Below are 14,757 nucleotides of genomic sequence, written 5' to 3'. Positions count from 1 at the left end.
TTGAGGTTTCTGAAGCAACTGAAGGTGGGTCAGAGCTGAAAGATGAGCCTTAACCTGCAGAGTGGGGTGATCACAGTTGTGCAGCCTTTTACCTTGGGGTTGCAGAGTATGAATGTGGGAGTTGGCTTGGGAATGGGACCCTAACACCTGCGTAGCTGTTTTCTGGGCAGAGGACATGGATCTCGATCTTCAGTTCATGCCAAACTCTGGATTTGGGCATTTGCTTTCCTCTTACTCCTGCCTGCTCTCTCTTAGGCCCAAGCAGCAGGCAAAGATGGCCGAGTATTGCCGAACCATTTTTGGAGACATGCTGCTGACAGAGCCACTGGAGAAATACCCGGTACGAGGGAGCTGGGGCAGGAGGTCGCTGGGGGAGGCCTTTCTGGAAAACCTGCTCACTCCTGGTGCTGGGAGGTGCCACAACAGACACAGTGCCATGGACATAGATCCTGGTTTGTAGCATGGGTGGCAACTGCCCTGCCAGGGGACGTGGTTTGAAAGATCTGAGCAGGACCTGTGCTCTGAGGCAGGTCCTTGGGGAGCGCAGAGAAGGGACAGCTGAAGCACCTGGCCCAAGCATCTGTTTGAAAGCACTGAGACCCAAAGAAGAGCTGCCCACTGTCCAGCCCCATGTCCAAGCAATAAGAGCAGAGGGATGAGTTGGGAATAGTTGAAGAGATCAGCTAAGCTATTCACAGGCCTTTGCTGTCTGTGCAGTCTGTCACATGTCCTTGTCTTGAGCCACCTCCTCTGGGATCTTTTTAAAATCTGCTGCAGGCAGTGTTTAAATCTGGTCTGAGTACTAATGAGGGACTGAGGATCTGGGATATAATGAGAGAAGTAGGTGGAATAGGAAGCCAGAGTTATCCGGATGCCTTCAGGCCATGTAGGTGTTTTTTTAGCAGGATGGCAGAGCCTGTGAGGTGCAAAATGCTGATCTGAAACCACGGGTGAAATCTTAGGGAAAATCTGCATTAATCTAGTGGGATATGCTGGCAGATGGAAGAAATTAGGAGTAGGTGAGAGATGTCTGTGCACTGGCAACCGGCCAGGGGGACAGGAGAGATGAGTGTTTGAATTCTGTGATGAAGTTTATCTGTTGCAGCTGAAGCCAGGAGTTCCTCTGCCAAGTCCTAAGGATCTCTTAAGGAAAATCTTGATTAAAAACAAAAAGAATCAATCTATGTCTGGGAAGAGGCAGAACTCTTTGAAGAAAGGGAGAAATGTGGAACCAGAAACCGCTGAACAGCCGATCTCTGTGGATGCTGAAGATACTGGTATGTCTGAAGGGAAAGGGGTCTAATAAAAGTGATGGACAAAGCCTTCTAAATCACTCAATGCAAGCTTGGGGCAAGACGGCACTTGTCATTAAATCAGTTATCCCAAGCAGCAGCAGAATATTGGAAGAGAAATTAAATCTTGAGAATACTTTGAACACTTAGTCCAACTAAAAGAGACGATCATTTATGACCTGCCCATCATCCCTTAGTGATCCACTGATACAGTCTGGCTTTTGGGTTGAGGGAAGGGGAATTTGTTACTGCTTGTAACTCTCGGATAACCATGAATTCACCACAGTCTAGTTCTTCACCCTGAGGGTGTTGGAGGTTCATGAAACCTTCAGCCCCTCTCTCCTCCCTTCCTATCACCTCTGGGGCTCAGAGCCCCTGTGGTTGAACACTCCCTGTCATGGTAAGAGCACATGAAGTCATGTGAGGACAAGGTGAGCACCGCTGCAGAACAGCTGCAAGTGGGCATTTATTCCCACAAATATGTGTGACCTTGGAGGGGAAACAGCCCAGGGATTGTCACTCCTGGGTATGAGGGAAGCCTGCAGCAGGAATGGTTTGGTCTCTTGGGTGTGCTGGTCCTCAGTGTACCAGCTCATATTTGGATTTGGCCAATAAAACTGTAGGGTTCTCCCCCTCAGTGTTCCAGTGTTACTTGGTGGTGAGCTTTGGCAGAGCCCTCCACTGCCAGCAGCCTGCAGGGTCCTGTCTGTGTCCTCCTGATCCACAGCACTGATGAGGGCCTGTGTGCTTAGTCTGGGCAGGTGATGTGGCTGAAGAGGAGCCAGAGGAAGAGGATGAACAGCTCAGAAACCTGGATGAAGAAGAAATCAAAAAGATGCAGTCAGATGAGGTACTGTCACTGTTGGTTTTTTTCCTTTTTTTTGGACTTTTGCTGGCTTCCATTTTTCTCTGGGGACTTACCCTATTGAACAGAGATGAACCCAAAGTGCAAAGGAGAATGAACCTGTCAGGGACTTTCGATCCCTCACATAACAAGACTTTTGCAGGAGAAACTGAAGAAGAGAAGTTTTGTTGCAAGCATAAAGAATGTGGCAGAGGAGTTACCGCTGACTCTGCAGGATTTGGAGATAACTCTTTGCCTTGGGGGTGTTGGAGAGGCTTAGCCTTGGTCCGAGAAGTTGTTACTCAAAGTGCTGCTGCTGAAGGGGGAGGGAAGAGATCAGCATTCCCTTGAATAAAAAGTCTATTTCCCATTTCCATCTCCCTGATATCCTTTGGAGAGGAGGAAAAACAATATCCACAGAGACTCTGTGCTCTGAGGGTCAAAGAGGTCCTGGGCTTTTTACATCCTCCCTGGAACCTCTCCATGTGCCTTGATTCCATTTTTACCCAGCTGCCTGGAGATCCTGTGCCCCTGCCCAGCATGGAGCTGTAGGGACAGGAGCACTCTGCTCAGGGCAGCCACCAGAGCTCTTTGACTCTGGCTGGGAGGCCCCGGTGCAGTTTGTTTCACCTCCAGGGAAGGTCTCTTCATCTGTTTCCTCTTGGATTGTTTTCTGCTCAGGGCACAGCTGGCCTGGAAGTGACGGCGTACGAGGAGATGTCCAGCCTGGTTAACTACATACAGCCCATCAAATTCAACTCCTTCGAGGTCTCTGCCAGTAAGTCAGGCTCAGTCCCTTCGGAACGTGGCCCAAGTGCTTCCTGGCTGTCGGTTCCCCATGCAGAACGGGGACTGGGCGTGCCCTGCTCCTGAATGCAATCTCCTGTTTCTAGAGAAGAACCGGAGTTACGTCATCTCTTCCTTCACCGAGATGAAGGCTTGCGATCTACTGAGCAAGTTCCCCGTGCAGTTTGTAGAGTATCCTTGTGGCAGCCCTTTTCCAGTGCCATTGGGTGCTTGGAGTGTGAGGGACATTCTTGACAGGAATGCATCCTGCTGTAGCCAATGTCAAGGCTGCCAGATGCTTGTCCTTAAGTGAAAAGTGTATGGACAAAGAGCCTGAGCCTCTCTGGAGTCTCGTCTGGAAGGCTCTGAGCATTTGGTAGCAGAGTTCCAACAGCTTTTATAGTGGTGATATGTGGGGTGGCCCCAGGGCACAAGAGGAGCGCTTCTGCCTTGTTTCCTATACAGCCTGTAGATACAACAAGTGGCAGATGAGCCGCATTTACCCCAAAGGCACCCGGATGGACTCCTCCAATTACCAGCCGCAGATGTTCTGGAATGTCGGCTGTCAGATGGTGGCACTCAACTTCCAGACCATGGGTTAGTGTGGGGCATGCTCCAGCCTTCCAGTGGGTGAGGTCACTGCTGGCCCCTGGGTGCTCCTGGTCCCCGTCTCTTCCTTTTCTGCCATTTCCCTGGTCATTACTCCACGTGCCTTTTCCCACAGTGCTCTTCTCCTCTGGTTTGATCTCCCACAGACCCACAGCACTTTTCCATGCCCAGCAGAGACCTGGCACACACACATGCACGCATGTGGATTGCTGTCACCCTGTGTCCGGGCACTGTCCCTGGCTGTCCTGTTCCACGGTGTCACACTGAATCATATCCATGAGGGCACCTGCAGCTCCCGTCCCCCAGGTTGCTACCTCTGCAAGGCAGAGGAAGAGCTGCATCTGGCCACAGCACTCACTTGTCTGTGCCATTATTTCCACAACTTTGACCTTACCAGGGAGGAAGGGCCTTTCCTTGCTGCACAACCAGCATAAGGAGGAAAGAAAATCCATGAGAGAAAGCTGCACCTTACCCCTCTTCCTTCCTCAGAGGGCTGTGTTATGTACAGAGCATAGGAGACAAAAGGGAGCGAATGCAGGGTTGGTTCTGAAGAGGGTGACAGTGCAGGCAGGTGCAGCAACCACCAGGCAGTGTCCTCAGAAGTGTCAGACAGAAGATGCACTCAGAGGAAGCCCAAAATGAAAAGGGGAAGAAGCAGAGGGGCTTAGGCAGCTACTTATTCCCACCCCAAAATAGCGGGTGCTCCTTAAAGCAGATCTTAATTTAGTTCTGCCCATGACTTAAGGTGCAAGTGCAAGCAAACCACTTCCCTTCCTTACAACAGCTGCTGTAATATTTTTCCCTGTAGGGTGCTGAGAGGCTTAATTAGTTTTCAGGATGGCTTTAGGAGCCGTGGGCTGGCAGGGGCTGGAAGCTTCTGACAGCTTTCAGCTCGCTTGTAGCACACAGGCTGCCTGTGGCCTCCAGCCCTGTCTCAGTGTGTTGCTCTGCTCTCAGATGTCCCCATGCAGCAGAACATGGCCCTGTTCGAGTTCAATGGGCAGTGTGGGTACCTGCTCAAGCACGAGTTCATGCGGCGCCCCGACAAGCAGTTCGACCCCTTCTCCACGGACCGCATCGACGGGCTGGTGGCTACTACCGTCTGTGTCACGGCAAGTGCAGCCTGGGGGCCCCGTCCTGTGTCACCTAGAGGGACTCTCAGTGCCACGTGAACCCGTGGAATCTGGGGGAAAGCGTTACCGTGGCAACTCCCAGGCTTGTCGCTACTTTAAATTAATCATAATCACGTGAAAATGGAAAATTAGCATCTGCCATGCAGGGGCAGCCAAGGCTGTGCTAGTGGGGAGAGAGGAAGTGCTGAAGCAAGAAATAGTGGTGGAGGTAAAAGAAGAGCTGGAGCAGAAAAGCTGTTTTGGGGTGGGAGAACGACTTTGGGGTGAAGGAATGGGTGGATCCCTCTGTTTTACTCTTGCCAGCAGTTGCTAACTCTGTCTGTGTTGCTCACAGGTACTCTCTGGTCAGTTCCTCTCGGACCGCAGCGTGAAGACCTACGTGGAAGTGGAGCTCCTTGGGCTGCCAAGGGATGCCAAACGCAAACACAGAACCAAACTGACCTCCACGGCCAACTCCATTAATCCTGTGTGGAAAGAGGAGGCTTTTGTTTTTGAAAAGGTGAGAACATTTGATATTAATTTAGACAGAGAATCCTTAAAGCTCCTGCTGGCCACGAGCACTGCTCTGGGAGAGATGTCAGTGCCAGCAGAAGGGACTTCCCTCTGGAGACCTCTGACCTGGCTTTGGACACTCTCAGGTGACATCCAAACAACAATATCCAAAACAACTGTGCATCAATATTTCCCAGAACAGACAAGGGGTAGCTGGGAATGGTTCTGGAAATAACAGGCATCCAAAGTTTCCCGTCTGTGATGCCATCTTCAGACTGATCAGTTTGGAAAACTTCCAGCACCAGAAAGGAACTGAGTTTCTGTGGTTAAACTGTCAATGAGAAACAGCCGAACTGGAGCAGTAGTGGGACCAGTTTTCAGTTGTGCCAGAACGTGGAAAGCTGCCCTGTCTCTCCTCAGGAATTAGGTGATCACCAATCCAGCTGCAGGGCACAGGAAAGTGAAGTCAAGTATGCATGATACAATTCATCTGTCAGTCACAGTAGGAATCTACAAATATTTTCAGCCTACTTGGCTGAAATATCCTCCTTTTGCTCTGAGGCTTCACTCCTGGCAGAATAACTTCGAGTTCACTTTTTGGCACAAGAATACAGGGAAGGAGGGAGTCAAAAGCCTTTATTAGCAGTGTTACCATGTTTGCTAAATTATCTATCCCAGTTCATTCCATTCTCCAGTGTGTTCTTCCTGGAAGCAGTGGTTTGGAGGGCTTGTTGCCCTGTTTTTGTCTTTAGGTAACCTGTGATCGTGGGCAGGCTGAGAAGCCTGAGTTTGGTGGAGTTTCTGGGCATTCAGCTATGATGTCTGTGATAAACTGTGCCCTTAAATTACAAGATGCAGAAATAGGCAGTGCCATCCAGGGAGAGATGGAATTGTTAAGTTGGAAGGAGGAGGATGCTGCTGCTGTCAGGAGCTAGAGGTGAGGACAGTGGTGCCTTACTCTGCTTTTCCCTTAGATCATGATGCCTGAGTTGGCATCTCTCAAAATTGTGGCATGGGAAGAAGGAGGGAAGTTCATTGGCCAGCGTATCATTCCTGTCATCGCGATACACCCAGGTAAATCAGTGGCAATTCCTTCAGCTTTTGCGCCCTTGACACCTGTCCAGTGGGAGCCATAAAGACCATACAAACAGCTGCATCCCTTGCTCCTTAATCTCCGTGCCCACAGACAGTGGAACCTTCAACTCCATCTCGTCCTAGCCTTGGCTTTATCCCATGCTATACTCACCATGGCCTCCCATAAAGAGGCCCTCGGGCTGCTGGAGCAGACAGTGAGGGACAGCATGCTGCCAGCTCAGCTCCCTCCCCTCTGCCCCAGGCTACCACCACGTGTGCCTGCGCAGCGAGAGCAACATGCCGCTCACCATGCCCGCCCTCTTCGTGTTCCTGGAGATCAAGGACTATGTGCCGGACGCTTGGGCAGGTAGGGAGCGCTGGAATGTGCTGGGGGTGTTTCTGGCCTCCTCCAAACTCTGCTTCAGGAGCATTTTTCCAGCCTGGGAAGTGCTTTCCTGCTGCACCCTCAATTCCTTGTCAGGGTGGGACTTGAGTGCATGCCAGCATCCTGTCACAGCCTCGCTGCCTTGGGAAGAGCAGAGAGGCTCCCAGGGCAGCTGTGCCTGGTTCCTACCTGAGGTGCAGTGCAGGTGTACCAAGCTCCAGCATGGAATGGCTCAGCTCTGCTGCTTCAGAGGCAGGGAGAGGTTTCCTTGAGGGAATAGGTGACATCTCTCAGGGGCTGCAGAGAACAGGGAGTTTAAGGAGGTTTTAGGAGTGATGCTCTTCCCTGTTGGAAGGGAGGTTCTTGCTGGTGCTGAGATATGGGGACCTTGCTTTGAGAAGGGTCAGAGCTGGATGTGACAGAAGCCTCACCAGAGGGATGAAGAGTCATGACCAAACCCAGAGTGTAACAGCATCAGCCACAGGAGCTCTTGTGAATACTTCTCATGTTTGCTCTCTCCTCCCGTGTTCATACAAATGAACCTTATTCACTGGGGAAATCCTGAGAAATTTGGTTTATCACATTTTTATTAAAAAGATGAGGTTTATACAACCATGGGCTGGAATTGGAGCAGGCAGCTGTGCAGATGGGAAAAATCTTAACCTGGCCCTGGCTTTTGGGAGCAGAGTTCCCAAAATCACTTTACAGAGCTGCCCTGAACATCAGTTGTGAGCAGTGGCCTTGGGCTGGGATTGAGGTGAAGGAGATTCCGTTCCTCCCTCCCTTGTGCTGTCAGGGAAACCTTGGTTACAAGCAGAGAACACAAACTATTCCTTCTTCACAGTGTCCTGTGCTAGGCAGGGAAAATGAGTCCATGAGTTGTTTGCTCTCCAAGCCAAGCCCTGCTCTCTGTTTCCAGATCTCACTATTGCCCTCTCCAACCCCATCAAGTTCTTCAACCTGCAGGACAAGTGCTTGGTGAAGCTCAAGGATACCTCGGGGGAGGTGAGTTTTTTCAGGTTGTGTTCTCTAGAGCACCTTGCATGAATTCTGGCTAAAATAATGGAGTTTTCATCTACCTCTGATCTTTGTTTTAGAGGCCTGGCACACAGACAAACCTCTCATCTGCTGAGACTAATGGGGTGGCAGGCTCCACTGGGAAACCCAGCATTCCACCCTCTAACGGCTCCACAGGTAAGTTTCCAAGAGTTTCCAAGTAGTTAAGCATCTTGGCAGCTTAATTAATTCTTCTGTACTGACACCAACATCCTTCACATGAGCTGTGTTCTGGTGGGCTCTTTTCTGTCCATTTCTAACCTGGACATCCAAGATGGGACATTAACAGGATCTTCTTTTGGGATTTCAGGAGCATCAGTGTTCACCAAAGATGAAGCTGTGTTAGAAGTAATGCAGATGGCAGGTAACTCCTCATGCTGGTCACCTGGGCTGAAGCCCTGCCTGTCATCTTACATTTCCAAATTAAAAAGACATGTCCCACACCTGCCTGGTGGAGCCAGCACTAAAGACAAATCCCAGGAATCTTGGAGCTCAAGGACAGGTTTCCTTCAGCACACTTGCACTCGCTGTGCAATGTGTTGTTCACCTGCTTCTGGGTGCCTGAACGCAGTGTGATGCCAATTCCTGCAAACACAGGGCCTAATTCTGCCTCAAAACTGAACTGAAGCCACAAGAGGAAACCTGTTTCACTCAGGATATGTTGGCAAATACCGTTATGTACATTGCTTTTTTGAGAAGTTATTCCTAAAGAGAAGTGTTTGCCAGGACAGAATATGTGCCAGGGGAGAGGCATCCCAAAGTGTGGAGCAGAGGGGGCTCTGCTTTGGATGTGGTGATGGAGGGACATATATGCTCCAGTTTCCCCACTCTGAGTCTTGGGAAGGAGCTGGCCCTTCTCAGCCTTTTTGTGTTTCAGAGCCTGACACAATCACCCTTGCTGAGCTGCAGCAGAAGAAGCGCTTCCTGAAGCTGCTGAAGAGGCAGGAGAAGGAGCTGAGGGAGCTGGAGCACAAGGGAAGCAAACAGAGGGAGGAGCTGCTGCAGAAGTACTCTGTGCTCTTTTCGGAGCCTGCCTGCCCGGGGGGCAAGAAAAGGACAATACGCACAAGGAAAACCCAGAAGAAGAGGTAACCACAGCCTGGGGCTCACCTTCCCAACCCAAAACAAGCATCCCCAGGGAAAATGGGGCAGGAAGATGGAGCAGAGCAGGCATCTGCAGCTCCCTGGGTTGTTCCCACTGAGGATGGGTGGGAAGGTTGGGATTGTATTGGCATGGCAAGAAGCAGCACGACCCCCAATTCTGTTCTGCAGGAGTGTGACCCCTGGTGATGCTGGTACCAGTGCAAATCCTGTAAAAGCAGCAGAGAGCATCGATCACCACTGGCTCGTGGAGCTGAGGGAGAGGCTGGAGATGGACCTCATCCACCTTGGGGAGGAGCACCACAGTCGGATCCGAAGGAAGAAAGAGCAGCACGCTACCGAGGTGAGGGCTGCGAGTGTCACCTGAAAACCTGTCCTGGGACAGCCCAAAAATTCCCAAGTTACTCACTACATTGACGTTAGGAATGTGGGCCCAGAACACACCTGACACATGCACCAGGTAACTGAGAATGAAGACACGAAACTTATTAATTTAGAGGCCCTAAAAATCCTGCAGAAACATTTTTATATGTCTGCTGCTTTTTAAGAAAAGAGTAGCATTGCCCTGGAGCACATCAGGCTCCATCTGCTCCAGCTCTTCTGATGCCTTAGCATGGAGTTAATGTGGTGTTTAGTGGCTTCACACCTTGCCAGGTGCCACCTCTCCGGGAGCCTGGGGTAACGTGGAGGTGGGCTGAGGGTTCACCAATGGCACTGTCAGAGGGTGTTTGCTGTTTGACTCGGTGGAAGTCAGAGTCCAGGTGAGGGGAGTGGGAGTCCTGCAAGCTGAGCTCAGCCAAGGCCAGAAGGAGCCATGGTGGTGCCTGGAGACAGAGTGCAGGCCATGGGATGGTGGTGGTAAATCCAGCATCTGCTATCTGTTCCAATGAAGGGAGAGTAATTCCAGGCTTGGGAGGCCTTTTCCCATGGGTGTTTTCTGAAGGAATTTGCACTGATACATCTTAAATCTTCAATTCCCTGCTGCACCTTAGGCTTGACACACCTCTTACAAGCTGTGTGCAACCCTGAGGGAAAATACCAATTGGGCACTGGCTCACCTGGTAATCAGGTTCCTTACCTGGGACAGGAGCCAAGGATGAAAGCTTCCTGTGTCACAAGTGTCAGTCCACTGGCACGGTGGGGCCTGCATGCACAGCTGAGCTCACTACTGTGCCAGCGTCTGCACCGAGCCTCAGGGATTCGGAGTTTGTTGCTCCTGGAATTCAACATGGGGAGGTGTACAGCTGACTGGGGTGCAATTGGATACAGATGGGGTGCAGTGTCTCATCCTGGTTTGTTCCCTTTTGGTCTTGTGTTCATCCCTTAAACAGCAAGTTGCCAGGATCCTGGAGCTGGCCAGGGAGAAGCAGGCAGCTGAGCTGCGGGTGCTAAGGGACACGTCGGAAAGGTAAATACGGCAGTGGAATCACAAATAATGCCCGGTTCTGCTCCAAGGCAGCACTTTCTGCTGGATCTCAAAGCTCTGCTTTGCAGCCAGGCAGTAAGGATGGGGAAGAGGAGGTTTTCTTTTCCTTTGGTGGGAAATTGAGGCAGGGGGATGTGACACGGGATCTCACCCAGTGGTATGGGGAGAAGATGCCTTTTGTGATCCCCAGAACAGTGTTCCTGCCACGAGGCACCAAGCAGGATACAGTGTTCCATCTGCAGTGAGCAGCCTGGAGCCACTAATGGAGAAGGACAGGAAATAGCACTGCTGGACCCTGGCTGCCACCTCTGTCTCTTGCAGTCAGGACCTCACAATAATCCCTTCCAGGGACTGATCCACTCCATCTTCTGTGTGAATGGAACATCTTGGCTCCAGTATTTAAACAAACTGTCAGAATCAATCAACCAGTTCCTAGCCAGACATGTATCCATTTGTTCTTACAAGAACTTTGTCCTGAAGCTAAAATCCTCACTCATTCCTACTTCCCATTAAATCCTGTCTCAATCTTTAGTTGCAAATTCAGATAAAACTCCCTCTTTTTGTGTCCTGTCCCAAGCCAGAGTCTCTTTACTGACCTATTCAGCACATTCAGGGAAGTCTAAGGAAGCAGGTGAGTAGCCAGATAATGGTTAGCAGACAGTAGGATGGCATTAGTACAGTCATATCTCCTTGGCTGGGAGAAGCCCCAGAAAGATTTCAAGATCTGGAGCAACAGGCAATGAAATGGCCGTTCAGTTCAGCAGGAATAAATATAAAATAATCTGAATGGAAAACCCTGGCCATAGCCCAGCACTGGTGTTGGCACTCAGGTAAGAGATCTTCAGCTGCTTTGGATGCTCTTCATTCCCAGCTCTGCAGTGGCCAAAGTTGCAAACAGGATTTTGGGAATTGTACAGGGAAATAAAGAAAAATATTGAGTCAGCTTTGTGCCACTGGATCCATCTGCATAGAGCTGTCCCCTCCTCACTGGGCCTTCTCAAACAAAAAAAGTCTTTGAAAGAGCAAGAACAGCCTTCCTCTGAGGAGGAATTTGTGCACAAAAAGGAATTAAATGGGACAGCAAGGAGAAGAGATGTTTGAGGGAATGTGACAGGAATGTGTAAATCATGAATGGTCTGGACAAGGGAAGTGATTGCTCACTGTTTCTCATTGGAAAGAAGGGTGGGACATTCAGTGAATATCTCAGATACCTCTGTCACATTAAATACTGTTCCTCTTATGGCAAAGAGCTGTGAAATCCAAAAGCAGAGGTAAACTCCAAAGTGTGAGTGACATCATGGAACATGATACATGCATAGATACTGGAGGATGGACTGAAACTGGGAAGGTGGAGGAGGGAATATTTCCTGTACACTTGTTCTTTCTTGTACTTGCCTTCAGCATGTGCTGCCTCCACTGCTGGGCCAGGACACGTCCTGACTCAGGACTTAAAATATCCTTAAGGCTCCAGGCCTCCTGCTGCACAGTCTCCCACATTTGGTGTTTCTGGACAGCGTAGCGCTCCAGAGAGCTGTGGATAGAGAACTGCTCTGCTGTCTGGGGCTGGTAAACAGGCCTGTATCCTCCTCTCTTCTCTCCACAGCAACATTAAAGACATAAAGAAGCGGATGGAGGCAAAGAGAGTGGAGCGGGTCCAGGCCATGCTGAAGAATACCAGTGACAAGGCTGCTCAGGAGAGGTGCGGGAGTGGAAGTTCCTGGGCTCTGTCCCTGCAGGATACAGAGTCTCCTGCTGACTTGGAAGCTGAAAAAGTAGAATCTTGCATCCAGTTTATCTTATGTCTCAGCCAAATTTGAGTGGTGTTTTATTTGTCCTTCCTAAAATGACAGCAGCTTCTCCCCATGGCAGGACAGTGTGGGAATGTAACGCACCTATTGATCAGTACTGACAAATGGGCTTTATGGAAGGAGAACAGCTGAATTTTACAGGGGTTTATAATTTTCTTTAAAGGTTGAAGAAAGAAATTAACAACTCCCACATTCAGGAAGTGGTGCAGACAGTCAAACGGGTGAGTTCTGCGGGGGGTCAGGCTGCCCCAGCAGCTCTGGGTTCTGCAGGGAGTGGGCCAGGGGAATTCAGTGTGGCCGGGGCAGTTGTTCCTGAGCCCATGGCTTGGGAACAATGGAAGAGCCTGGCAGGAGGAAAGACACCTCAAGGACCCCACCTCTGCCCTTTGAATACCCAATGCCAGACAAAGCTGAGTCCATGTCTGTCTGTCTGTCAGTCAGTGTTGACGTTTGAGTCCATCTGTCCATCTGTGTGTGTGTCTGAGTGGCCATGTATTCAGCTGTGTCTGTGTCTCTGGGTCAGGGTGTGTGTCAGTGTCTGTGTCCAGCCATGTGTGTCCATATGTATTTCTGTGTGCCTGTCCCTGGGTGTATATTCATATCTGTCTTTGTGTCCGTGTCCATGTTTGTGCATCTGTGTACATGTGCGTCTGCCTGCCTTTGTGTGTCTGTGGCTGTCCACCTGGCTGCCTGTGATCATGTGTGTCCATGTGTCTGTCCATATATCTGCCTCTGTCTGTGCGTCTGTGTCTGTCCATGTATCTGCCTGTGCCCATGTCCATGCACATCAGTGCATCTGTATCCCTGCATGTGTCCATGTTTGCCTCTGTCCATGTCTGTTTGTGTATGTCTCTGCTTGTGTCCATGTATATGTCCCTACATCTGCCTGTGAGTGCAGACATGTCTGTGTGTCTGTGCTCATGTGTGTCTCCGTCTGTCTGTCTCTGTCGCTGCTTGTGTCCACGTCTCTGCGTCCAAGCCTGTCTGTGTCTGGGCCCATGTGTGTGTCCGTGTCACTTCCTGTCTTTGTGCGTCTGTGTCGAAGCCTGCCTCTGTGTATGTCCATGTCTACCTGTGCCTGCTTGTCTTTGTGTGAGTACATGTATCCCTGTGTCTGTCTGTGTGTCCAGGTGTCTGTCCTTACACAAGTCTGCGTGCCCACGTTATCTGTGTGTCTGTGTCCCTGTCCCTATGTCCCACATGCCTGTGTGCACAAACCTGCCAGGCTGTTGTGGTGTCCCTGAATCCAGGCTGCTGCTCCAGGCCCACCCTGCTGGGCTGAGCTTGGGCTGTCCTAAGCCTTTGCTTATAAAATTGGAACCTGAGGGGAGTTCATTTATTCTTTTTAAAGATGACAGAGAAGACTGGCAGGTTCCAGCAGAAACTTGAGGAGAAGCAGGCAGCAAGTCTCCAGTCCATCAAGGAGAGAGAAAGCCAGGTAAAGACAGTATTTAGGGTCAGGGCTCTTCCTTGGCACAAGCAGTCCAAAAGCCCAGAGAATCAATATTGCTACCCTCAGCCCACCTATTCCCAGGGCGTAAGAAAGTGGATGAGGGGCCCACACAGACCCCAGAAGGACCAACAGCTCATCTCAGAGCTCCTGGTCTCTGCTTGGCTCCAGTGTGTGGGAATGACGTGATTCTCCATTTGCAGCTCCAGCAGCAGGCACGGGTGGAATATGAGGAGAAGCTGAGAGCTCTGAACATGGAGGTTCAAGAGATGGTGAAGAACTACACCAAAGCCAGCTTTCTTGGAGAGCCACAGACTGAGAAAGAAGCAGACCAAAGCATTCCTGAGGGAGAACAAAGCTTTACACACCAACTGGAAGCAAATATTCCAGTGGCAGAGGTGTCCAGGCTTACACTGGCAATAACTGAGCCCTCGGGAGCTGGAATGGATGTAGAGATAGAAGAGAGCATATTCTGAGATGAGTCCCTTCCTTACTGTTCATTGCAAGAAGGTGTATGGTGAAGTAACAACCAACTTCACAAACTACTGCCATCCCTTTCTTTCTGGGGAGTCCCTGAAATCCTTCAGGAATGTGCTACATTATTCCAGCTATCTGGAAGCAGGCTGGAGAGCTCACTCTTCAGAGTACTTCACCCTCTGTCTTTCCCAGCCTGAGCTCTGAGGTATTTCAACAGTGGGAAAGGGTCTGTGCCTGCAGACCAGCTCCCTGTTGGCATCACAGGAATATTTACTTTGCATTCAGACCAGGTTTTAGAGTCAGTTCCATCATCATTCCTCACATGGATCCCTTCACATCAGTCCAGCTCCTCCTAACATCTTCCACACGGTTCAGTGAAATAGCAATAAACAAACCAAACAAAAACCCCTAAACACTGATACAGAGACACCACAAGTAGGAATGGGCATGGAAAGTGGGCTCAATCACAGCAAACCACACCAGGGTGTGCACCCTACAGGAAAACAGTTACACCTGAAGCTGCATTAATAAACAGTTACAAATGCTGCTATAAAACAAACCAAGCCCCAGGTCAAGCAGGTATGAGACAGCACATTCCAAGCCTAGTCTGAACACCCAACAAGAGTCCACATCTCCCCTGTGGTGTCCCCTGAGTACTGGAATTATCGATTGTACATTACTGAGTTATTTATTTTCTAAAAAAAAAAAAAATAAATAAAATGTTTCTGTTCTTAAACAACTGGGTCACTGGTTCTTTAGCTGCAGTCAGGGTGTGTGTCTCTGTGTGTCTCAATGTCTGTGTCCAGGTGTAGCTGTATCAGTCT

The 14,757-nt window shown here is 50.1% G+C and overlaps 1 protein-coding gene across 5 annotated transcripts in view; it reads left to right on the top strand.

Annotated features, from left to right (window-relative positions):
- Positions 1-14,666, top strand: part of PLCB2 (phospholipase C beta 2) — a 40,441-nt gene extending 25,775 nt beyond the window's left edge. For 2 of the 5 annotated variants that reach the window (XM_040066288.2, XM_058420910.1), the window contains 20 exons: positions 256-340; positions 1,106-1,277; positions 2,045-2,142; positions 2,818-2,914; positions 3,030-3,114; positions 3,395-3,519; positions 4,489-4,643; positions 4,999-5,163; positions 6,131-6,230; positions 6,493-6,597; positions 7,535-7,620; positions 7,713-7,809; positions 7,982-8,035; positions 8,549-8,759; positions 8,944-9,115; positions 10,104-10,180; positions 11,802-11,897; positions 12,170-12,227; positions 13,358-13,444; positions 13,660-14,666. In XM_040066288.2, coding sequence (XP_039922222.1) covers positions 256-340; positions 1,106-1,277; positions 2,045-2,142; positions 2,818-2,914; positions 3,030-3,114; positions 3,395-3,519; positions 4,489-4,643; positions 4,999-5,163; positions 6,131-6,230; positions 6,493-6,597; positions 7,535-7,620; positions 7,713-7,809; positions 7,982-8,035; positions 8,549-8,759; positions 8,944-9,115; positions 10,104-10,180; positions 11,802-11,897; positions 12,170-12,227; positions 13,358-13,444; positions 13,660-13,932 — 2,398 coding nt within the window. In that variant the 3' untranslated portion in view covers positions 13,933-14,666. The remainder of the gene's footprint in view (positions 1-255; positions 341-1,105; positions 1,278-2,044; positions 2,143-2,817; positions 2,915-3,029; positions 3,115-3,394; positions 3,520-4,488; positions 4,644-4,998; positions 5,164-6,130; positions 6,231-6,492; positions 6,598-7,534; positions 7,621-7,712; positions 7,810-7,981; positions 8,036-8,548; positions 8,760-8,943; positions 9,116-10,103; positions 10,181-11,801; positions 11,898-12,169; positions 12,228-13,357; positions 13,445-13,659) is intronic. The other 3 variants (XM_040066284.2, XM_058420911.1, XM_040066287.2) reach the window with 2 other exon arrangements.
- The last annotated feature ends 91 nt before the right edge of the window (positions 14,667-14,757 follow it).

Source organism: Hirundo rustica, chromosome 6 (genome assembly GCF_015227805.2).
Source record: "Hirundo rustica isolate bHirRus1 chromosome 6, bHirRus1.pri.v3, whole genome shotgun sequence".
Classification (NCBI taxonomy): domain Eukaryota; kingdom Metazoa; phylum Chordata; class Aves; order Passeriformes; family Hirundinidae; genus Hirundo; species Hirundo rustica.
This window is presented reverse-complemented; position numbering and strand designations above follow the sequence as displayed.